The sequence below is a fragment of the Somniosus microcephalus genome, chromosome 3, assembly GCF_052327205.1.
Source record: "Somniosus microcephalus isolate GS21.2 chromosome 3, FLI_Smic_1.0, whole genome shotgun sequence".
Taxonomy (NCBI): Eukaryota; Metazoa; Chordata; class Chondrichthyes; order Squaliformes; family Somniosidae; genus Somniosus; species Somniosus microcephalus.
The window spans coordinates 369,586,938-369,612,369 of NC_140989.1; the positions used below are offsets into that span (position 1 = coordinate 369,586,938).

Genomic DNA, 25,432 nt, shown 5'->3' on the forward strand with positions numbered 1-25,432 from the left:
ACCTTTTGATTATTTTGATTTTCCAAAGTTCATGTTCAGTGTGTAAGAAGCACCGACCTCTGACCTCTGGAGACCATAGAATGGTTACAGCACAGAAGAAGGCCATTCGGCCCATCGAGCCCGTGCCGGCTCTCTGCAAGATCACCTCAGTTAGTCCCGCTCCCCCGCCCTTTCCCCGGAGCCCTGCAAATTATATTCTTTCCGGTCCTTACCCAATTCCCTTTTGAAAATGTTTCCTTGGGAAATTGAGTCTCACTTCAGCTGTCTGTTTGAGTTAAAGACAGAGCGAGAAAGGACGAGAGTTTTGTGGGTGGAATGATTGAGGGGAACTTGTCTTTTTATAGCCTGTTGTTGAAACAATCCCTTATTTGTGCTCAGGCCATAACCCTGGGCTCTGTGTGTCAGACCCTGGCCCAGCCTGGGGCCTAATGATGCTTCACCTCAGGCTGGTTTGTGAGGGAGCAGTCGGAGGTCACAGGGCTCCCTCGGGGTCACTTCAGGTCATTGACCTTCCGCGGTGAAGCAGCAACAGAGACAGCAGCAGCTCCACATGTTGTGATCGGGAATGTGCTGCCTGACAGGGCGGTGGAAGCAGATTCAATAGGAACTTTCAAAAGGGAATCGGAGAAATACTCCATCAAAACCCGGCATGATTCTCAACACCTCTATTAAATCTCCTCTTAACCTTCTCTGCTTTCAGGAGAACAACCCCAGCATCTCCAGTCTCTCCACGTAACTGAAGTCCATCCCTGGGACCATAAAAGAGCCCCAGGCTGTTCAGCCTCTCCTGATAGTTGGAACCTCTCAGATCTTGAACCATGGTTGTGAATCTTGTGTCAGACGCTGGCCCAGCCTGGGGGCCTGATGATGCTTCACCTCAGGGAGCAGTCGGAGGTGGTGGGTTTGGGAGGTGCTGCCGAAGAAGCCTTGGCGAGTTGCTGCAGTGCATCCTGTGGGTCGGACACACTGCGACTCGACCTGACATCGCAACACAGAATCAGCCCAACATCCTTTCCCAAATGATCAGACAGCTCGCCTGTTAGACCGGAATCTCCAGAAAGTGGCTGTTGCAGCAATCAATAAAACTAATGGGTGATAAAGATGGAGAGCGTGGCAATATACAGAGATAATAGAGATTAAAGAATCGACAATTGTCACAGCATCGACTAAAGGCAGTGACTAAAGCCACATATTGGAATAGGTTATTTTTAATTCTCTATGTAGATCGAATGGAGTGACCATTAGTAACAGAATCCTAAAGCTGTGTAAAGTATGAATGAATCATTGAACGGTACAGATGTTAAGTGCTCCTGAATCGCCGTGTCCCCGGTACATCATTAACAGCACCGTGCCCCAGCACTACAACTGACGGTTCTATGAAAGGACGCTGTGTAAACGGTGAGGAATCTCCAGGACAATCGCTGCTGGGAGTTCAGTGTGAACCCACAGCGGGAGTGAAGTGAGAGACGGAGAGAGTGTCTCACTCCACCATTCGCTCCAGCTCTCTCTGATTCTCAATCCCTAACCGCCACACATTTCTCTACAAGATTTCTGGTTTACTGTTCCACGGCCCCAATCCGTGCCTGTGTCCCCTCCAGACTCGACTATACCAAACTCTCCTGGCCGGCCACCCACCTTCCACCCTCCCTAAACCTCAACTCATCCAAAACTCTGCTGCCCCGTGTCCTAACTCACACCCAGTCCCGTTCACCCCTCACCCCTGTGCTCACTGCCCCGTGTCCTAACTCACACCCAGTCCCGTTCACCCCTCACCCCTGTGCTCACTGCCCCGTGTCCTAACTCACACCCAGTCCCGTTCACCCATCACCCCTGTGCTCACTGCCCCGTGTCCTAACTCACACCCAGTCCCGTTCACCCATCACCCCGTGCTCACTGCCCCGTGTCCTAACTCACACCCAGTCCCGTTCACCCCTCACCCCTGTGCTCACTGCCCCGTGTCCTAACTCACACCCAGTCCCGTTCACCCCTCACCCCCTGTGCTCACTGCCCCGTGTCCTAACTCACACCCAGTCCCGTTAACCCCTCACCCCCTGTGCTCACTGCCCCGTGTCCTAACTCACACCCAGTCCCGTTCACCCCTCACCCACTGTGCTCACTGCCCCGTGTCCTAACTCACACCCAGTCCCGTTCACCCATCACCCCCTGTGCTCACTGCCCCATGTCCTAACTCACACCAAGTCCCGTTCACCCATCACCCCCTGTGCTCACTGCTCCGTGTCCTAACTCACACCCAGTCCCGTTCACCCATCACCCCCTGTGCTCACTGCCCCATGTCCTAACTCACACCCAGTCCCATTCACCCATCACCCCCTGTGCTCACTGCCCCGTGTCCTAACTCACACCCAGTCCCGTTCACCCATCACCCCCTGTGCTCGCTGCCCCGTGTCCTAACTCACACCCAGTCCCGTTCACCCATCACCCCCTGTGCTCACTGCCCCGTGTCCTAACTCGCACCAAGTCCCGTTCACCCCTCACCCCTGTGCTCACTGCCCCATGTCCTAACTCACACCCAGTCCCGTTCACCCCTCACCCCCTGTGCTCACTGCCCCGTGTCCTAACTCACACCAAGTCCCGTTCACCCATCACCCCCTGTGCTCACTGCCCCGTGTCCTAACTCGCACCAAGTCCCGTTCACCCCTCACCCCTGTGCTCACTGCCCCGTGTCCTAACTCACACACAGTCCCGTTCACCCATCACCCCGTGCTCACTGCCCCGTGTCCTAACTCACACCCAGTCCCGTTCACCCCTCACCCCTGTGCTCACTGCCCCGTGTCCTAACTCACACCCAGTCCCGTTCACCCCTCACCCCTGTGCTCACTGCCCCGTGTCCTAACTCACACCCAGTCCCGTTCACCCATCACCCCCTGTGCTCACTGCCCCGTGTCCTAACTCACACCAAGTCCCGTTCACCCATCACCCCCTGTGCTCACTGCCCCGTGTCCTAACTCACACCCAGTCCCGTTCACCCATCACCCCCTGTGCTCACTGCCCCGTGTCCTAACTCACACCCAGTCCCGTTCACCCATCACCCCTGTGCTCACTTCCCCGTGTCCTAACTCACACCCAGTCCCGTTCACCCATCACCCCCTGTGCTCACTGCCCCGTGTCCTAACTCACACCCAGTCCCGTTCACCCATCACCCCCTGTGCTCACTGCCCCGTGTCCTAACTCACACCCAGTCCCGTTCACCCCTCACCCCTGTGCTCACTGCCCCGTGTCCTAACTCACACCCAGTCCAGTTCACCCCTCACCCCCTGTGCTCACTGCCCCGTGTCCTAACTCACACCCAGTCCCGTTCACCCATCACCCCCTGTGCTCACTGCCCCGTGTCCTAACTCACACCCAGTCCCGTTCACCCATCACCCCCTGTGCTCACTGCCCCGTGTCCTAACTCGCACCCAGTCCCGTTCACCCATCACCCCCTGTGCTCACTGCCCCGTGTCCTAACTCACACCCAGTCCCGTTCACCCATCACCCCTGTGCTCACTTCCCCGTGTCCTAACTCGCACCAAGTCCCGTTCACCCATCACCCCCTGTGCTCACTGCCCCGTGTCCTAACTCACACCAAGTCCCGTTCACCCCTCACCCCTGTGCTCACTGCCTCGTGTCCTAACTCGCACCAAGTCCCGTTCACCCCTCACCCCTGTGCTCACTGCCTCGTGTCCTAACTCACACCCGGTCCCGTTCAACCATCACCCCCTGTGCTCACTGCCCCGTGTCCTAACTCGCACCAAGTCCCGTTCACCCCTCACCCCCTGTGCTCACTGCCCCGTGTCCCAACTCACACCCAGTCCCGTTCACCCCTCACCCCCTGTGCTCACTGCCCCGTGTCCTAACTCACACCCAGTCCCGTTCACCCATCACCCCCTGTGCTCACTGCCTCGCGTCCTAACTCACACCGAGTCCTGTTCACCCATCACCCCCTGTGCTCACTGCCCCGTGTCCTAACTCACACCCAGTCCCGTTCACCCATCACCCCCTGTGCTCACTGCCCCGTGTCCTAACTCGCACCCAGTCCCGTTCACCCATCACCCCCTGTGCTCACTGCCCCGTGTCCTAACTCGCACCAAGTCCCGTTCACCCAACACCCCCTGTGCTCACTGCCCCGTGTCCTAACTCACACCCAGTCCCGTTCACCCATCACCCCCTGTGCTCACTGCCTCATGTCCTAACTCACACCCAGTCCCGTTCACCCCTCACCCCCTGTGCTCACTGCCCCGTGTCCTAACTCACACCCAGTCCCGTTCACCCCTCACCCCCTGTGCTCACTGCCCCGTGTCCTAACTCACACCCAGTCCCGTTCACCCCTGTGCTCACTTCCCCGTGTCCTAACTCGCACCAAGTCCCGTTCACCCATCACCCCGTGCTCACTGCCCCGTGTCCTAACTCGCACCAAGTCCCGTTCACCCCTCACCCCCTGTGCTCACTGCCCCGTGTCCCAACTCACACCCAGTCCCGTTCACCCATCACCCCCTGTGCTCACTGCCCCGTGTCCTAACTCACACCAAGTCCCGTTCACCCATCACCCCCTGTGCTCACTGCCCCGTGTCCTAACTCGCACCCAGTCCCGTTCACCCATCACCCCCTGTGCTCACTGCCCCGTGTCCTAACTCACACCAAGTCCCGTTCACCCCTCACCCCTGTGCTCACTGCCCCGTGTCCTAACTCACACCAAGTCCCGTTCACTCATCACCCCCTGTGCTCACTGCCCCGTGTCCTAACTCACACCAAATCCCATTCACCCCTCACCCCTGTGCTCACTGACCTGCATTGGCTGACAGTCCGATAACGCCTCGATTTTAAAATGCTCATCCTTGTGTTCAAATCCCTCCATGGTCTCGCCCCTCCCTCTCTCTGTAACCTCCTCTAGCCCCACAATCCTCCGAGATCTCTGCGCTCCTCCAATTCTGATTTCTTGTCCATCCCCGATTTTAATCGCTCCACCATTGGCGGCCGTGCCTTCAGCTGCCTGGGCCCTGAGCTCTGGAATTCCCTCCCTAAACCTCTCTGATTCTCCACCTCTCTCTCCTCCTTTAAGACGCTCCTTAAAACCTCCCTCTTTGACCAAGCTTTTGGTCACCTGTCCTAATATCTCCTTATGTGACCCGGTGTGTCTGATTCACGCTCCTGTGAAGCGCCTTGGGGGGATTTACTATGTTAAAGGTGCTATATAAATGCAAGTTGTTGTTGAAACAGGAATGAAACATCACCAGACAGCCCAGGGAGAGAGAGACACAACAGGCTCCTGCTGTGTGTGGCTGCATCAACGCGGGAAGGGAAGATATTTCAATAGAAGGATCATATATTACAGAAACTGCTCCTGAGACACTGGAGCATAAACGGAGCATCTTATGAATCATTGTTACTTCTACAAATCCACTCACCCCTTGACATTGATTTGCCGGCTTTAAGTGTTGCTATCTCGGGTTTACACTGTGTCGTGTGACTAAGAGCCTGTCGTTCTCACTAACTAAACCACTCGCTATCAGCACGGTTCAGTCCCCTGGTTAATGATGTTCATTAGTGTATTATTGAGCACAGAAGTTAGTGGCTCCAGAAAGTACAATCCCGCCGATTCCTGTCACTTCCCATCACCGAGTGATCAGGCCCGTTGTTAGAGTTAATTTTCCAGCAGAGTTGCTCAGTTAGGAGGTTAATGATTGGGCCAAGAATAAAATGAGCAGCATTTAGTGGGCCAGTGCTGAGCCGAAAGATTCTCCCGGAATCCCGACAGGACAGAGGCAGCGAGATGGTAAAACGGGTCAGAGATTCACCCCGATACTCGATACTGTCTGAGGGTTAAAGAGACAATAAATCAGCTCCAAACCCCGAGACTTTTACACCAACTCATTGACAAAACCCCAACAGCAAATGGAAATCCTGCTCAGAATTATGACGGATCTCTAACTTTTATCATAAACTCGACTATTTTGGGCGATGGTTTGTTTACATCATTAATACAGCTCGGAAAGTGAATAAAAAGGATAATTTAGAGGGTTTTTCAATCGTTTTTTTTGATCTTCTTTGCCTTATTTTAATGTCCTGCTGCAGTAAGACTATTGGCAATGAATCGTTCCCTCAGACACCAACACCAGGGGAACTGATCTCAATTCAACCTTCACTTATGAACTTATAGAAGGTCCATCTCCCCACGGCCCGCAGTGGGTCAGGGAGAAGGTCCATCTCCCCACGGCCCGCAGTGAGTCAGGGAGAAGGTCCATCTCCCCATGGCCCGCAGTGGATCAGGGAGAAGGTCCATCTCCCCACGGCCCACAGTGGGTCAGGGAGAAGGTCCATCTCCCCACGGCCCACAGTGGGTCAGGGAGAAGGTCCATCTCCCCACGGCCCACAGTGGGTCAGGGTGAAGGCCCATCTCCCCACGGCCCGCAGTGAGTCAGGGAGAAGGCCCACCCCCACCTTCTCAGGGTAACTCGGGATGGGCAATAAATGCCGGCCTTGCCAGCGACGCCCACATCCCCAGAATGAAGTTAATAAAGGAACAGCGGTTTTAAGTCAACATCTTGCCAGGGAGCTCGATGGGATTCTACACGTTGGAATTTAATTATAGAGAATGTGAGCTGGCAGGAATGAATGTTTGTTCGAGTTAATGAAACCCAGAACTCTGCACCTGGTGTTTGTGTGGAAACATTTCAGTAATGAGAAGACCAGAGGGAGGTTTCAGAGAACGGAAACCAGACTGGTGAAAGAATGAGAATCTCCAGCCCATCTTCAACAAGCAGTGGTGTCGGCCCACATTATTGACAGGGCCCTGTGTCGATCGGTCCTTATAGACCACAGTCATCTTTCATTAAACACTGAGCTTCCAATTTTAAACCGTCCGTCCCCAATGGGTGACCTCCTTCTAATGAAAGGTCTCCAATAAAGGGCCTTCGCCCCAAACTAACCTCCCCAGAGCCCCAGCCTCACTGAGACTCAGGGCTGTGAGCAGGTGTTCAGGGAACCCACGGACTGTCTGTGAAACCAGATTTAAACAATCACTTTAATCCCAGGCTCATTTCAGCTCCATCAGTGAGCAGGTTACGGGGGGTGGAAAATAAAATAGGAGCTCACAGCGAGAACTGAACTCCATCAACAAAAGACAAAGGGTGTTTCTGGTGAATGAGCCCAGGCAATGTGGGAGGAGGAGGAGGGAGGGAGAGGGAGAAAGAGAGAGGAGGGAGAGAGAGAGAGAGAGATGGAGGAGAAAGAGAGAGGAGGGAGAGAGAGAGAGAGAGACGGAGGAGAAAGAGAGAGGAGGGAGAGAGAGAGAGAGAGAGGAGGGAGAGAGAGAGAGAGAGAGGGAGGAGAAAGAGAGAGGAGGGAGAGAGAGAGAGAGAGAGGGAGGAGAAAGAGAGAGGAGGGAGAGAGAGAGAGAGGCGGAGGAGAAAGAGAGAGGAGGGAGAGAGGGAGAAAGAGAGAGGAGGGAGAGAGAGAGAGAGACGGAGGAGAAAGAGAGAGGAGGGAGAGAGAGACGGAGGAGAAAGAGAGAGGAGGGAGAGAGAGAGAGAGAGAGAGAGGAGAAAGAGAGAGGAGGGAGAAAGAGAGAGAGAGACTGATTTCTGCAGCACCTATCACCGTCTCAGGACGTCCTAAAGAGCTTCACAGCCAATGAAGTACTTTTTGAAGTGGAGTCACTGTTGTAATGTGGGAAACACGGCAACCAATTAGCGCACAGCAAGCTCCCACAATCAGCAATGTGATAATGAGCAGATCATCTGTTTAGTGATGTTGGTTGAGGAATAAATATTGGCCCCAGGACACCGGGGAGAACACACCTGCTCTTCTTCAAAATAGTGCCATGGGATCTCATACATCCAGCTTAAAGCACAGACAGGGCCTCGGTTTAATGTCTTATCCAAAAAGACAGCACCTCCAACAGTGCAGAATTCACTCAGTACTGCCCCTCCGACAGTGCAGCACTCCCTCAGTACTGCCCCTCCGACAGTGCAGCGCTCCCTCAGTACTGCCCCTCTGAGGGTGCAGCACTCCCTCAGTACTGCCCCTCTGACAGTGCAGCGTTCCCTCAGTACTGACCCTCCAACAGTGCAGCACTCCCTCAGTACTGATATTCTGACAGTGCGGCACTCCCTCAGTACTGCCCTTCCGACAGTACGGCACTCCCTCAGTACTGCCCCTCCGACAGTGCGGCACTCCCTCAGTACTGCCCCTCCGACAGTGCAGCATTACCTCAGTACTGCCCCTCCGACAGTGCAGCGCTCCCTCAGTACTGACCTTCGAACAGTGCAGCGGTCCCTCAGTACTGACCTTCTGACAGTGCAGTGCTCCCTCAGTACTGCCCCTCCGACAGTGCAGTGCTCCCTCAGTACTGCCCCTCCGACAGTGCAGCACTCCCTCAGTACTACCCCTCCGACAGTGCAGCGCTCCCTCAGTACTGCCGCTCTGACAGTGCAGCGCTCCCTCAGTACTGCCCCTCCGACAGTGCAGCGCTCCCTCAGTACTGCCCCTCCGACAGTGCAGCGCTCCCTCAGTACTGCCCCTCCGACAGTGCAGCGCTCCCTCAGTACTACCCCTCCGACAGTGCGGCACTCCCTCAGTACTGATCTTCTGACAGTGCAGCACACCCTCAGTACTGCCCCTCCGACAGTGCAGCACTCCCTCCGTACTGACCCTCCGACAGTGCAGTGCTCCCTCAGTACTGCACTAGGAGTGTCGGCCTGGATTTTGTGCTTGAGTCTCTGGAGTGGGGCTTGAACCCTCGACCTTGCCTGTCTGTCTCTATCTGTGTTTATAATGAAATCTGCGCCTGGGCAATACAGAGAATGGGAAACAGAGAATAACAGGAGGCGGAACCGAGACTCCTCATCATTCAAACTGCTCGATAGTAAAACCCATCCGCTGGTGACAGGGTCAGGGGTCAGTCAGTCATCGCCACAACAACAGTAAATCGTTCTTCAAACATTCTCCTCTCTGAGCTGCTAAAGTGAGCAGAACATTGTCAGAGGGAACAGCGCAGTGAGGGAGCTCTGATCCAGGAATAAAGAGACTGGTGAAGTTTAATGTGCAGCCGGTTTACTGGGGACAGTGGGCAGTGAGTGAGATATTGGTCAGGGAGAGGATTAATGGGGATAAAGTCTATGGCCTCAGGTTTAATCCACTTACTGTCGCCTCTCCCGGGCTCTGGGTTTTCATTCTGAGTATTAAAGGTTTAGTCCCAGACCCAATAGAACGGGCTGCGATATTACACAGCGAATGTTTGGCTCGTTCAGACTGAGATCCCGTCTGCTGTTCGAACCTGCTTAAACTAAACTCCCTTAAAACAGGGAAAAATGTACTTGAAAAGGATAAATTGCAGGGCTCTGGGGAAAGAGCAGGGAGTGGGACTAATTGGAGATCTTTCAAAGAGCCGGCACAGGCACGATGGGCCGAATGGCCTGTTGCTGTGCTGTGAGATTCTGTGAACAGCTGGCGGAGGAACAGATACAGATGTTTACAATCCCCAGAGTATCAGACACAATCCCCAGGCACCAGCTTAGAATCAGTTCAAACTCACAACATCTGTGAGGAGACCCAAGTATATCCTGGAGTCAGATACCTGGGAAATGCCTCAATGTTACTCTGTTACTGGCTATCTGAACAGCACAAGCAACACCTTGTGAAAAGATCAATTTGTAAATGATAACATAGAGACACAGAAGATAGGAGCAGGAGTAGGCCATTCGGCCCCTCGAGCCTGTTCCGCCATTCAATGAGATCATGGCTGATCATCCAAATTCAGTACCCTGTCCCAGCTTTCTCCCCATATCCCTTGATCCCTTTAGCCTTAAGAAATATATCTAACTCCTTCTTGAATATATTTAATGAATTGGCCTCAACTGCCTTGTGTGGTAGAGAATTCTACAGGTTCACCACTCTCTGGGTGAAGAAATTCCTCCTCATCTCAGTCCTAAATGGCCTACCCCTTATCCTTAGACTGTGACCACTGGTTCTGGACTCCCCCACCATCGGGAACATCCTTCCTGCATCTAGTCAGTCTAGTCCTGTTAGAATTTTATAAGTTTCAATGAGATCCCCCCTCAATCTTCTAAACTCTAGCGAATATAAGCCTAATCGGCCCAATCTCTCCTCATACGTCATTCCTGCCATCCCAGGTATCAGTCTGGTGAATCTTTGCTGCACTCTCTCCATGGCAAGAACATCCTTCCTCAGATAAGGTGAACAAAACTGCACACAATACTCAAGGTGTGGTCTCACCAAGGCCCTGTACAACTGCAGCAAGACATCCTTGCTCCTGTACTCGAACCCTCTTGCTACGAAGGCCAACATACCATTTGCCTTCTTAACCGCCTGCTGCACCTGCATGCTTACCTTCAGCGACTGGTGCACAAGGACACCCAGGTCTTGTTGCACGTTTGTAACATGAGAGAGAACATTCCGAAATTCCTGCTGGAAATCCCGGGTGTTGGAGGAACGAGCGAAACATGGTGTTCATCTCAATCCAACACTGCGGCAAAGTCTCAGCTCCATCTCCCAGTGTCCCTCTAATGGAAAACCTGCGACCTCACATCCTTCATCAGCTCTCTGTGTAGGACGGGTCAGCTCAGGAATTAATCCAAGGACACCATTAATGCAAGTCTGGCAGCTCACAGCAAACAACAGCACATCTACACTGTCCCATCAAACACTCCCAGGGCAGGTACAGCACGGGTTAGAAACAGAGTAAAGCTCCCTCTACACTGTTCCATCAAACACTCCGAGGGCAGGTACAGCACGGGTTAGATACAGAGTAAAGCTCCCTCTACACTGTCCCATTAAACGCTCCCAGGGCAGGTACAGCACGGGTTAGATACAGAGTAAAGCTCCCTCTACACTGGCCCATCAAACACTCCCAGAGCAGCTGCAGCATGGGTTAGATACAGAGTAAAGCTCTCTCTACACTGTCCCAGCAAACACTCCCAGGGCAGCTACAGCACGGGTTAGACACAGAGTAATGCTCACTCTACAATGTTTCATCAAACATTCCCAGGGTAGGTACAGCACGGGTTAGATACAGAGCAAAGCTCCCTCTACACTGTCCCATCAAACACTCCCAGGGTAGGTACAGCACGGGTTAGATACAGAGCAAAGCTCCCTCTACACTGTCCTATCAAACACTCCCAGTGCAGGTACAGCACGGGTTAGATACAGAGTAAAGCTCCCTCTACACTGTCCCATCAAACACTCCCAGGGCAGGTACAGCAGGGTTAGATACAGAGTAAAGCTCCCTCTACACGGTCCCATCAAACATTCCCAGGGCAGGTACAGCACAGGTTAGATACAGAGTAAAGCTCCCTCTACACTGTCCCATCAAACACTCCCAGGGCAGGTACAGCACAGGTTAGATACAGAGTAAAGCTCCCTCTACACTGTCCCATCAAACACTCCCAGGGCAGGTACAGCATGGGTTAGATACAGAGTAAAGCTCCCTCTACACTGTCCAATCAAACACTCCCAGGGCAGGTACAGCACGGTTTAGATACAGAACAAAGCTCCCCTCTACACTGTCCCATCAAACACTCCCAGGGCAGGCACAGCACGGATTAGATACAGAGTAAAGCTCCCTCTACACTGTCCCATCAAACACTCCCAGGGCAGGTACAGCACCGGTTAGATACAGAGTAAAGCTCCCTCTACACTGTCCCATCAAACACTCCCAGGGCAGGTACAGCACGGGTTAGATACAGAGTAAAGCTCCCTCTACACTGTCCCATCAAACACTCCCAGGGCAGGTACAGCACGGGTTAGATACAGAGTAAAGCTCCCTCGACACTGTCCCATCAAACACTCCCAGGGCAGGTACAGCATGGGTTAGATACAGAGTAAAGCACCCTCTACACTGCTCCATCAAACACTCCCAGGGCAGGTACAGCACAGGTTAGATACAGAGTAAAGCTCCCTCTACACTGCTCCATCAAACACTCCCAGGGCAGGCACAGCACAGGTTAGATACAGAGTAAAGCTCCCTCTACACTGTCCCATCAAACACTCCACGGGACATCGTGAGGTCATGAAAGGTGCTACAGAAATGCGAGTCTTTATTTTAAAGTTGAGAAGCAGAAACTCCACGTTAACATTCACCAGCTGTCACGACTCACTGGGATTTCATAATTGGTGCTCGGATTCAGAAATAATTGGCTGTCAGACTTTTAGCCGAGCGAGGCCAAGACTGTGTTTCTACAGAAGTAGTGATGATCCTCCCTTTAATTCCATAGTTCGAGCGAAGCTCACAACACATGTCGTGAATTCACTGAGACAAGGATTTCTGGTTAACCACATCCTCCTTCAAACTGATGGACAGTGACTGAATATAAAGGGAGTGAAATAGTGAGGTAATCCTGTCACTTTGTAAATCATTGGGGCAACCACACTCCGAATACGGTTTACGGTTCATAGAATACCGTGTACAGTTCTTCAATACTGTGTACAAAAGCAAGGAAGTGATGCTAAATGTTTATAAATCACTGGTGAGGCCTCAGCTGAAGTATTGTGTCCAATTCTGGTCACCGCACTTTAGGAAGGATGTAAGGCCTTGGAGAGGGTGCGGAGGAGATTTACTAGAATGGTGCCGGGGATGAGGGAGTTCAGTTATGTGGAGAGACTGTGGAAGCTGGGATTGTTCTCCTTAGAGCAGAGAAGATTAAGGGCAGATTTAATCGAGACGTTCAAAATAATGAGGGGTTTTGATAGTGTAAATGAGGAGACTGGTGCACAAGAACTCCTAGGTCTCGTTGCACTTCCCCTTCTCCCAATCTTTTGCCATTCAGATAATAATCTGCCTTCCTGTTTTTGCCACCAAAGTGGATAACCTCGCATTCATCCACATTATACTGCACCTGCTATTCATCTGCCCAATCACCCAACCTGTCCAAATCATACTGGAGTTTCTCTGCATCCTCCTCACAGCACACACGCCCACCCAGCTTTGTGTCATCTGCAAACTTGGAGATATTACAGCTAGTTCCCTCGCCTAGATCATTAATATATATTGCGAATAGCTGGGGTCCTAGGAACGATTCCTGCGGTACCCCACTAGTCACTGCCTGCCACTCGGAAAAAGACCCATTTATTCCAACTCTTTGCTTTCTGTCTGCCAACCAGTTCTCTATCCAAGTCAATAACTTGCCCCCAATCCCATGTGCCTTAACTTTGCACGCTAATCTCTTATGCGGGACCTTATCGAAAGCCTTCTGAAAGTCCAAATACACCACATCCACTGGTTCTCCCTTATCTATTCTTCCAGCTACATCCTCATAAAATTCCAGTAGATTAGTCAAGCATGATTTACCCTTTGTAAATTCATGTTGACTTTCTCCGATCCTGTCACTGTTTTCCAAATGCTCTGCTATTACATCTTTTATAATGGACTCTAGCATTTTCCCCACTACCGATGTCAGGCTTACCGGTCTGTAATTCCCCGTTTTTTCTCTACCACCTTTTTTGAATAGTGGGGTAACATTAGCTACCCTCCAATCCATGGGTACTGTTCCAGATTCCATCGAATGTTGGAAGATGATCAGCAATGCATCTACTATTTCTAGGGCCACTTCCTTACGTTCCCTAGGATGTAGATTATCAGGCCCTGGGGATTTATCGGCCTTCAATCCCATCAATTTCCTTAACACCATTGCCCTACAAATACTGATTTCTTTCAGTTCCTCCCTGTCATCAGACCCTATGTTCCCCGACATCTCTGGGGGGTTATTTGTGTCTTCCGTGAAGACAGAACCAAAATATATATTTAATTGGTCAGCCATTTCTTTGTTCCCCATTATAAATTCCCCTGATTCTGACTGCAAGGGACGTACGCTTGACTTCACCAATCTTTTTCTCTTCACATATCTATAAAAGCTTTTACAGAATTTACTAGAATGGTGCCAGGGATGAGGGACTTCAGTTATGTGGAGAGACTGGAGAAGCTGGGATTGTTCTCCTTAGAGTAGCGAAGATTAAGAGGAGATTTAATCGAGATGTTCAAAATAATGCAGAGTATTGATCGAGTAAATAAGGAGAAACTGTTTCCAGTGGCAGGAGGGTCGGTAACCAGAGGACACAGAGTGAAGGGAATTGGCAAAAGAACCAGAGGGGAGATGAGGAGAATGTTTTTACAGCCAGTTGTTGTGATCTGGAATGCGCTGCCTGAAAGGGCGGTGGAAGCAGATTCAATAGTAACTTTCAAAAGGGAATTGGAGAAATACTGGAATAGGTGAAATTATCAGGGCTGTGGGGAAAGAGCAGGGAGTGGGACTAATTGGAGAGCTGTTTCAAAGAGCCGGCACAGGCACGATGGGCCGAATGGCCTCCTCCTGTGCTGTCTGATTCTCTGATGCTTTGTTCTCTGGAATACAAACTTTACATCAATTATTCAAAGACTGTCCGGGCAGAGATTGCGAGCGATATAATTAGCAACCAAGGCCACGGCATCAGCTGGTCAATAGTCAGTGAGCCTCATGTCCTGGACACCCTGAAATATTGATCATGAGGCTGGGGGTCAATTGGAGTCTTTGGAGACTGAGATCGAGAGATTACATTGGGGAGACCAAATGCAGATTGGGTGACCGCTTTGCGGAACACCTCCGTTCAGTCCGTAAGGGTGACCCCGAGCTTCCGGTCGCCTGTCATTTTAATTCACCGCTCCATTCCCACTCGGACCTCACCGTCCTTGGCCTCTTGCATTGTTCCACGGAAACTCAGCGTAAACTCGAGGAACAGCACCTCATCTTCCGATTCGGCACTTTGCAGCCTTCCGGACTCAATATCGAGTTCAACAATTTCAGACCATAACCTCGGCCCCTATTACATTTTTACTTATATTTTTTTCCACCCCTTTGTTTTGGGTCTTCCCTTCCCCCCCACCTTTTCCTTTTTTTTCTCTCTCCCACATGGCAGCTGTCTCCCATCCTGCCAGTACACTTCACACCTAATCTCAGCCGTCTTTTGTCTCCACTGTCCTATCACCATCTCGTCTGGTTTTGAATACCTCTTAATGTCTCTTTTACTTCTTTTGTTCTATCGCAGCCCTGCCTTCGATCTATTTCATTTCCTTTCCAGTTTTGAAAAAGGGTTTCGACCCAAAACGTCGACTCTAATTTCTCTCCACGGATGTTGCCTGGCCTGCTGAGTTTTTCCAGCATTTTCTGTTGTTATTTAGAGATTATTGTTGGGTAAGGGTATCAATGGATACGGAGACAAGGCGGGTAAATAGAGTGGAGATACAGATCAACCATGATCTGATTAAATAGCAGAACAGGCTGGAGGGGCTGAATGGCCTCCTCCTGTCCCTGTGTCCCTATGAATGGTGGAACAGGCTGGAGGGGCTGAATGGCCTCCTCCTGTCCCTGTGTTCCTATGAATGGTGGAACAGGTTGGAGGGGCTGAATGGCCTCCTCCTGTCCCTGTGTCCCAATGAATGGTGGAACAGGTTGGAGGGGCTGAATGGCCTCCTCCTGTCCCTGTGTTCCTATGAATGGTGGGACAGGCTGGAGGGGCTGAATGGCCTCCTCCTGTCCCTGTGTGAGCTATAACCAGGCTGGTTTCATTCCCCGACATGCTGCTGCTGAGAGACTTTGGTAAAATGAGTGATATTGAGGGAAGTGGAGTAGAGAATCCGAGTCAGACTCTGTGAAGCCGCGGCCTTTTTATATAAATAGAGCGCATTGTCTGAACTCTAACCTCGCTCCCACACTTCAGAGAAACTCGCCCATCACTGGATCTTTGTTCAGTCTGATTTTACAGCTCACAGCTAAAGATAAAACAGCAGAGATTTAAAAACCTGAACCCGTATTAAAGGGCCCTGTCCTCACCGACTGGAGTCACATATCGGCCCAGCCCGGGTAAGGACGGCAGGTTTCCTTCCCTAAAGGACATTGTGAACCAGTTGGGTTTTTACAACAATCCGACAGATTCATGGTCTCTGATCCCAGATTTTATTTCAATTTTTCAAACTGCCCCACGGTGGGATTTGAACTCACGTTCTCAGGATTATTAGTCCGGGAACAGAATCCCTGCACCACCGTATCCCGGCACATCACATCGCCACAACAACAACCTGCATTTATACAGCGCCTTTAACACAGTAAAACCTCCCAAGGTGCTTCACAGGAGCGTAAATCAGACAAACTGACCCCGAGACACATGAGGAGATATTAGGACAGATGACCAAAGGCTGGGTCAAAGAGGGAGGTTTTAAGGAGCATCTTAAAGGAGGAGAGAGAGGCGGAGAGGTTTAGGGAGGGAATTCCAGAGCTTAGGGCCCAGGCAGCTGAAGGCACGGCCGCCAATGGTGAAGCGATTATAATCAGGGATGGACAGGAGGCCAGAATTGGAGGAGCGCAGAGATCTCGGAGGATTGTGGGGCTGGAGGAGGTAACAGGGATAGGGAGGGTTGTAGGGCTGGAGGAGGTTACAGAGAGAGGGAGGGTTGTAGGGCTGGAGGAGGTTACAGAGATAGGGAGGGTTGTAGGGCTGGAGGAGGTTACAGAGATAGGGAGGGTTGTAGGGCTGGAGGAGGTTACAGAGATAGGGAGGGTTGTGGGGCTGGAGCGGTTTGAACAAAGGATGAGAATTTTTAAATCTACAGATTTTGAGCAGGAATTAATGTCTTTGCACCAAGTTTACAGTCACAGTCTGAATATATTCTCACCCTGGAGTCTTTCCGTCTCACTCACCCACTCACAGTGAATACAGAATCAGAGAACAGAAGTTCAGGAGACGGAACAGATTGGGAAAGAAGGAGCGAGTACACGTGGAAAAAACTGTTCCATATTAAAACATGCAAACTACGGGATAAAGGCCGATAAATTCGATCGTGTTTTCCAGGCGCTAACCAGCCTACTAAGCCCCAATATGGCGACAGGCAGCCAATAATGATCCTCAACCAACATCACTAAAAGAGATGATCTGGTCCCGATCACATCGCTGTTTTCTACATTACAACAGTGACACATTTCAAAAGTACTGAATCCTTTGAAGAAAGAAAGAACTTGCATTTCTAGAGCACCCGTCACCACCTCAGGACGTCCCAAAGTGTTTACAGACAATGACGTGTGGTCACTGCTGAAATGTGGGAAATACGGCAGACAATTTGTGCACAGCAAGCTCCCACAAACAGCAATGAGATAATGACCAGATAATCTGTTTTATTGCTTTGGTTGAGAGTTAAATATTGGCCTCAGGACACTGGGGATAACTCCCCTGCTCTTCTTTGAAATAGTTCCATGAGATCTTTCTTATCCACCGTAGAGAGCAGATGGGGCCTCGCTTTAATGTCTCATCCAAGAGACGGCACCTCTGGCAGCGCTCCCTCAGTACTGCACCTCTGACAGTGCAGCACTCCCTCAGTACTGCCCCTCTGACAGTGCAGCACTCCCTCAGTACTGCCCCTCTGACAGTGCAGCACTCCCTCAGTACTGCCCCTCCGACAGTGCAGCACTCCCTCAGTACTGCCCCTCCGACAGTGCAGCTCTCCCTCAGTACTGCCCCTCCGACAGTGCGGCACTCCCTCAGTACTGCCCCTCCGACAGTGCAGCACTCCCTCAGTACTGCCCCTCCGACAGTGCGGCACTCCCTCAGTACTGCCCCTCCGACAGTGCAGCGCTATCTCAGTACTGCCCCTTCGACAGTGCAGCGCTCCCTCAGGACTGCTCCTCTGACAGTGCAGCTCTCCCTCAGTACTGCCCCTCCGACAGTGCAGTGCTCTCTCAGTACTGCCCTTCTGACAGTGCAGTGCTCTCTCAGTACTGCCCTGCTGACAGTGCAGCGCTCCCTCAGTACTGCCCCTCTGACAGTGCAGTGCTCTCTCAGGACTGCCCTGCTGACAGTGCGGCGCTCCCTCAGTACTGCCCCTCCAACAGTGCAGCGCTCCCTCAGTACTGCCCCGCCGACAGTGCAGCGCACCCTCAGTACTGCCCCTCCGACAGTGCAGCACTCCCTCAGTACTGCCCCTCTGACACTGTAGCACTCCCTCAGTACTGCCCCTCCAACAGTGCAGCACTCCCTCAGTACTGCCCTTCTGACAGTGCAGCACTCCCTCAGTACTGCCACTCCGACAATGCAGCACTCCCTCAGTACTGCCCCTCCGACAGTGCAGCGCTCCTTCAGTACTGCCCCTCTGATACTGTGGCACTCCCTCAGTACTGCCCCTCCAACAGTGCAGCACTCCCTCAGTACTGCCCCTCCGACAGTGCAGCACTCCCTCAGTACTGCCCCTCCGACAGTGCAGCGCTCCCTCAGTACTGCCCCTCCGACAGTGCAGCGCTCCCTCAGTACTGTCCGTCCGACGGTGCAGCGCTCCCTCAGTACTGCCCCTCCGACAGTGCGGCGCTCCCTCAGTACTGTCCGTCCGACGGTGCAGCACTCCCTCAGTACTGCCCCTCTGACAGTGCAGCGCTCCCTCAATACTGCACCAATGTGTCAGCCTAGGTTTAGTGCTCCAGTCTCTGGAGGGGAACTTGAACCCACAACATTCTGACTCAGAGGGGAGAGTGCTGCCCACTGAGCCACAGCCGGCGTCCTTAAGAGGTGAAGCTGACACAGTGACACCGAGTCTGGTCTCACTGGGTCCGGGCAGTGTTTCACACACAGCTCCCACAGTGCAATGTGGAACTGCTGCAAGATTCACCTCAAACACTCCTAGTATTTATATAACAGATTACTAATTGAGCTGGAGAATAATTCCCTCTGACAAACTGCATGTTCTGCGATAACACATTTTCAATTATTGGTGAAACATATAGCTGATGGTTAAATCAGGAGTTTTGCCTCCAGCAAGGATGCAGGAACCAGTTATCCTGAGGAGACGATTAACTCAACGAGAGGATAATTAATATTTAGAAACAGTCCTGAATTTACATCTCAATGACTTAATTGCAGGACAGTTTATATCGGACTGAAACTCGCTCAGATCAGATTGTCAGGGACAGTGAGATTACAGCAACACTAATTGGGATCCAGTCTGGTGTCTTTTGGGCGAAATCGGATCCTCAGGAAATGAAAAGTCTCCCAGCAGCCCCAGAGAGACTGAACATTATAAACATCAGTGACCAGAAACACAATTGGACATATTCCCCACTGGAGATATTGGACAGGGTTCAGAGACACAATTGGACATATTCCCCACTGGAGATATTGGACAGGGTTCAGACACAATTGGACATATTCCCCACTGGAGATATTGGACAGGGTTCAGAGACACAATTGGACATATTCCCCACTGGAGATATTGGACGGGTTCAGAGACACAATTGGACATATTCCCCACTGGAGATATTGGGCAGGGTTCAGACACAATTGGACATATTCCCCACTGGAGATATTGGACAGGGTTCAGACACAATTGGACATATTCCCCACTGGAGATATTGGCAGGGTTCAGACACACAATTGGACATATTCCCCACTGGAGATATTGGACAGGGTTCAGAGACACAATTGGGCATATTCCCCACTGGAGATATTGGACAGGGTTCAGAGACACAATTGGACATATTCCCCACTGGAGATATTGGACAGGGTTCAGAGACACAATTGGACATATTCCCCACTGGAGATATTGGACAGGGTTCAGAGACAATTGGACATATTCCCCACTGGAGATATTGGACAGGGTTCAGAGACACAATTGGACATATTCCCCACTGGAGATATTGGACAGGGTTCAGACACAATTGGACATATTCCCCACTGGAGATATTGGACAGGGTTCAGAGACACAATTGGACATATTCCCCACTGGAGATATTGGACAGGGTTCAGAGACACAATTGGACATATTCCCCACTGGAGATATTGGACAGGGTTCAGAGACACAATTGGACATATTCCCCACTGAAGATATTGGACGGGTTCAGAGACACAATTGGACATATTCCCCACTGGAGATATTGGGCAGGGTTCATAGACACAATTGGACATATTCCCCACTGGAGATATTGGACAGGGTTCAGACACAATTGGACATATTCCCCACTGGAGATATTGGACAGGGTTCAGAGACACAATGGGACATATTCCCCACTGGAGATATTGGACAGGGTTCAGACACAATTGGACATATTCCCCACTGGAGATATTGGACAGAGTTCAGAGACACAATTGGACATATTCCCCACTGGAGATATTGGACAGAGTTCAGAGACACAATTGGACATATTCCCCACTGGAGATATTGGACAGGGTTCAGACACAATTGGACATATTCCCCACTGGAGATATTGGACAGGGTTCAGAGACACAATGGGACATATTCCCCACTGGAGATATTGGACAGGGTTCAGACACAATTGGACATATTCCCCACTGGAGATATTGGACAGGGTTCAGACACAATTGGACATATTCCCCACTGGAGATATTGCACAGGGTTCAGAGACACAATTGGGCATATTCCCCACTGGAGATATTGGACAGGGTTCAGAGACACAATTGGACATATTCCCCACTGGAGATATTGGACAGGGTTCAGACACACAATTGGACATATTCCCCACTGGAGATATTGGACAGGGTTCAGACACAATTGGACATATTCCCCACTGGAGATATTGGACAGGGTTCAGACACAATTGGACATATTCCCCACTGGAGATATTGGACAGTGTTACATCTCCTCACAGTCTTACTGACCTCCATTGGCTCCCGGTCTGCAACACCTCGATGTTAAAATTCGCACAATCGTATTCAAATCCCTCCATGGCCTCGACCCTCCCTATCTCTGTAATCTTCTCCAGCCCTGCAACCCTCCGAGATCTCTGCGCTCCTCCAATTCTGGCCTCTTGTCCATCCCCCACTCCCTTCACCCCACCATTGGCGGCCGTGCCTTCAGCTCTGGAATTCCCTCCCTAAACCTCTCTCTTCCTCTAAGACCTTCCTTATACCTACCAGTTTGACTAAGCTTTTGGTCACTTGTCCTAATATCACCTTCGGTTCTCGAAGAAGGACCTCCTCCTCCTCAATGTATAACTAGGGATGGACAATAAATGCCGGCTTTGCCAACGATGCCCACACCCCGAGAATGAATTTTAAAAACTCCCCCAAGGTAATAATCCAGAACAGAGAATAGTCCGACTCCAAACTCTGCTCTGGTTGGGCCCAGATATTTGACGTTTGTTTAAAGATTTATTCAAAAACTTAAATAGAATCAGACAGCACAGGAGGAGGCCATTCGGCCCATCGTGCCTGTGCCGGCTCTTTGAAAGAGCTCTCCAATTAGTCCCACTCCCTGCTCTTTCCCCACAGCCCTGCAAATCTTTCCCTTCCGGTATTTCTCCAATTCCCTTTTGAAAGTTCCTATTGAATCTGCTTCCACCGCCCTTTCAGGCAGCGCATTCCAGATCACAACAACTCGCTGTAAAAACATTCTCCTCATCTCCCTCTGGTTCTTTTGCCAATTCCCTTCACTCTGTGTCCTCTGGTTACCGACCCTCCTGCCACTGGAAACAGTTTCTCCTTATTTACTCGATCAAAACCCTTCATGATTTTAAACACCTCCATTGAATCTCCCCTTAACCTTCTCTGCTCTAAGGTGAACAACCCCAGCTTCTCCAGCCACTAAAATATACGTAACACCCAGTACTGTTAATCCAACTGAAAAGCCCAATTCCCGGCTACTGCGGCTCAGCTGGGTATAAAGAGCTTGATTCACAGACAGGTCTCGGATCAAACCTCTACACATGAGCCTGGGGAGGCTTTTTGAGGATGTAACTGGTAGAATAGATAAGGGAGAACCAGTGGATGTGGTGTATTTGGATTTTCAGAAGGCCTTTGATAAAGTCCCAAATAAGAGGTTAGTGTGCAAAATTAAAGCACATGGGATTGGGGGTAATATACTGGCATGGATTGAAAATTGGTTCACAGGCAGGAAACAGAGAGTAGGAATAAATGGGTCTTTTTCGGGGTGGCAGGCTGTGACTAGTGGGGTACCGCAGGGATCAGTGCTTGGGCCCCAGCTATTCACAATATATATCAATGATTTGGATGAGGGAACCAAATGTAATATTTCCAAGTTTGCTGACGACACAAAACTAGGTGGGATTGTGAGTTGTGAGGAGGATGCAAAGAGGCTTCAAGGCGATTTAGACAAGTTGAGTGAGTGGACAAATACATGGCAGATGCAGTATAACGTGGATAAATGTGAAGTTATCCACTTCGGTAGGAAAAACAGAAAGGCAGAGTATTATTTAAATGGTGATAGATTGGGAAATGTTGATGTACAGAGGGACCTGGATGTCCTTGTACACCAGTCACTGAAAGCAAACATGCGGGTGCAGCAAGCAGTTAGGAAGGCAAATGGTATGTTGGCCTTCATTGCAAGAGGATTTGAGTACAGGAGCAAGGATGTCTTACTACAGTTATACAGGGCCTTGGTGAGACCACACCTGGAGTACTGTGTGCAGTTTTGGTCTCCTTCCCTAAGGAGGGGTATATTTGCCATAGAGGGAGTGCAGCGAAGGTTCACCAGACTGATTCCGGGATGGCAGGACTGTCGTATGAGGAGAGATTGGGTCGACTAGGCCTGTATTCACTAGAGTTTAGAAGAGTGAGAGGGGATCTCATTGAAATGTATAACATTCTGACAGGGCTAGACAGACTGGATGCAGGGAGGATGTTTCCCCTGGCTGGGGGGTCTAGAATGAGGGGTCACAGTCTCAGGATACAGGGTAGGACATTTAGGACTGAGATGTGGAGACATTTCTTCACTCGGGGGTGGTGAACCTGTGGAATTCTCTACCACAGAAGGCTGTGGAGGCCAAGTCACTGAATATATTTAAGAAAGAAATGGATAGATTTCTAGACACAAAAGGCATCAAGGGGTATGGGGAGAGGGCGGGAATATGGTATTGAGATAGAGGATCAGCCATGATCATATTGAATGGCGGAGCAGGCTCGAAGGGCCGAATGGCCTACTCCTGCTCCTGTTTATTTTCCTATTTTTTCTCCACATAACTGCAGTCCCTCATCCCCGGCACCATTCTAGTAAATCTCCTCTGCACCCTCTCCAAGGCCTTGACACCCTTCCTAAAGTGCGGTGCCCAGAATTGGCCACAGTACTCCAGCTGGGGCCTCCCCACTGATTTATAAAGGTTCACCATAACTCACTTGCTTTTGGACTCGATGCCTCTGTTAATAAAGCAAATGTAGGAGTTTGGATGGAATTCCCTCTGATAAAGGCCGTTCAGTGAGCGTCCATTCACAGCGCGACACACAACAGAGGCTGGCTCAGAAAGGCTTCTACTCACCAGCGTGCAGTACATCTCGGGGGTCTCTCCACACGTACTGTCAGAGGGATCCAACCTGACCTTCAGGAACCTGGTGAGCAGGGCGGCCTCGGGCTGGCAGGCCATGTAATCCCAACTCAGCCCCTGGTCCCAGTGAACCTGAGCCTTACACAGGTCGTAGTGACCCCAGGACGGGAAGTGCTGAGCGGTGAGAGACAGGGCCGCCCAAAGGGCCTGAAGGAGCAACAAACCGGACAGACGCATCGCTCCGACTGGACCCCGCACAGAGAGCGGTGATCTCGGACCGTCTGGGGGTGATTCAGGGGGTCTCTGCTCCGACTGGACCCCACACAGAGAGCGGTGATCTCGGTCCGTCTGGGGGTGATTCAGGGGGTCTCTGCTCCGACTGGACCCCACACAGAGAGCGGTGATCTCGGTCCGTCTGGGGGTGATTCAGGGGGTCTCTGCTCCGACTGGACCCCACACAGAGAGCGGTGATCTCGGTCCGTCTGGGGGTGATTCAGGGGGTCTCTGCTCCAACTGGACCCCGCACAGAGAGCGGTGATCTCCGTCCGTCTGGGGGTGATTCAGGGGGTCTCTGCTCCGACTGGACCCCACACAGAGAGCGGTGATCTCGGTCCGTCTGGGGGTGATTCAGGGGGTCTCTGCTCCGACTGGACCTCACACAGGGAGCAGTGATCTCGGTCCGTCTGGGGGTGATTCAGGGGGTCTCTGCTCCGACTGGACCCCACACAGAGAGCGGTGATCTCGGTCCGTCTGGGGGTGATTCAGGGGGTCTCTGCTCCGACTAGACCCCACACAGAGAGCGGCAATCTCAGTGCTTGCAGATGTGCCAGGTGTTAGGATTCCAGTTATTTATCCCTCTTCCTGTTGGTAGGATTCCAGATGTTCTTCCAGTAACATGGAGCAGTGTGCACAGATGTGCTGGGTGTTGGGATTCCAGCTGTTTATCCCAGTGTTGGTGCAGATGTGCCGGGTGTTGGGATTCCAGCTGTTTTCCCAGTGTTGGTGCAGATGTTCCAGGTGTTGGGATTCCAGCTGTTTTCCCAGTGTTGGTGCAGATGTTCCAGGTGTTGGGATTCCAGCTGTTTTCCCAGTGTTGGTACAGATGTGCCAGGTGTTGGGATTCCAGCTGTTTTCCCAGTGTTGGTGCAGATGTGCCGGGTGTTGGGATTCCAGCTGTTTTCCCAGTGTTGGTGCAGATGTGCTGGGTGTTGGGATTCCAGCTGTTTTCCCCCAGCTGTTCGCTGTCAGACAGATGTTCTGATTGGCTGATCAGTCAGTACTGGGACCCAATGTGATGACTGTCTACTGCCCAGAGTCTGTTTCCCATCGATCATCTCTTCCTTCTGGCATCAGTTCCCTGTTAGGAGAGAAATAAAATCAATGAATTTTGGAATAGGTGCTGCTCCTGACCTTTGACCATTGACCTTCGGCCTTTGACCCCACCCTCAGACTCCGCCTCCCATTAGCTGCAGTGTTACAGAAATAATCACCAGTTGTGAATCACAGCAGCCAATAGGAGGCGGCTCAATGTCTCTCGTTAAGATACCAAATCATAAGTGGCCAATTATCCTTTATTTAATGATGTTGGTTGAGGGATAAATATTGGGCAGGACTCCGGGGAGAACTCCCCTGCTCTTCTTCGAATATTGCCGTGGGATCTTTCACATCCACCTGAGAGGATAGATGGGGTTTCAGCTTAACGTCTCATCCAAAGGACAGCACCTCTGACAGCCCAGCGCTCCCTCAGTACTGCCCCTCCGACAGCCCAGCGCTCCCTCAGTACTGCCCCTCCGACAGTGCAGCGCTCCCTCAGTACTGCCCTTCTGACAGTGCAGCGAACTCCCTCAGCACTGCCCCTCCGACAGCCCAGCGCTCCCTCAGTACTGTCCCTCCGACAGTGCGGCGCTCCCTCAGTACTGCCCCTCCGAAAGTGCAGCGCTCCCTCAGTACTGCCTCTCCGACAGCGCAGCACTCCCTCAGCACTGCCCCTCCGACAGTGCAGAACTCCCTCAGTACTGCCTCTCCGACAGCGCAGCGCTCCCTCAGTACTGCCCCTCCGACAGTGCAGCGCTCCCTCAGTACCGCCCCTCCGACAGTGCAGCATTCCCTCCGGAATGCATTGGGAGTGTCAGTCTGGATTCTGGACTCGAGACTCTGGACTGGGATTGTGGCAGCTC

The 25,432-nt window shown here is 51.5% G+C and overlaps 1 protein-coding gene across 3 annotated transcripts in view; it reads right to left on the bottom strand.

The window, feature by feature from the left end:
• LOC147122431 (netrin-G1-like) overlaps nt 1-25,432 on the bottom strand; it is a 61,497-nt gene that overhangs the window by 27,665 nt on the left and 8,400 nt on the right. For all 3 annotated transcript variants that reach the window (XM_085983586.1, XM_085983588.1, XM_085983587.1), the window contains exon 2: nt 23,250-24,612. In XM_085983586.1, coding sequence (XP_085839712.1) covers nt 23,250-23,492 — 243 coding nt within the window. In that variant the 5' untranslated portion in view covers nt 23,493-24,612. The remainder of the gene's footprint in view (nt 1-23,249; nt 24,613-25,432) is intronic.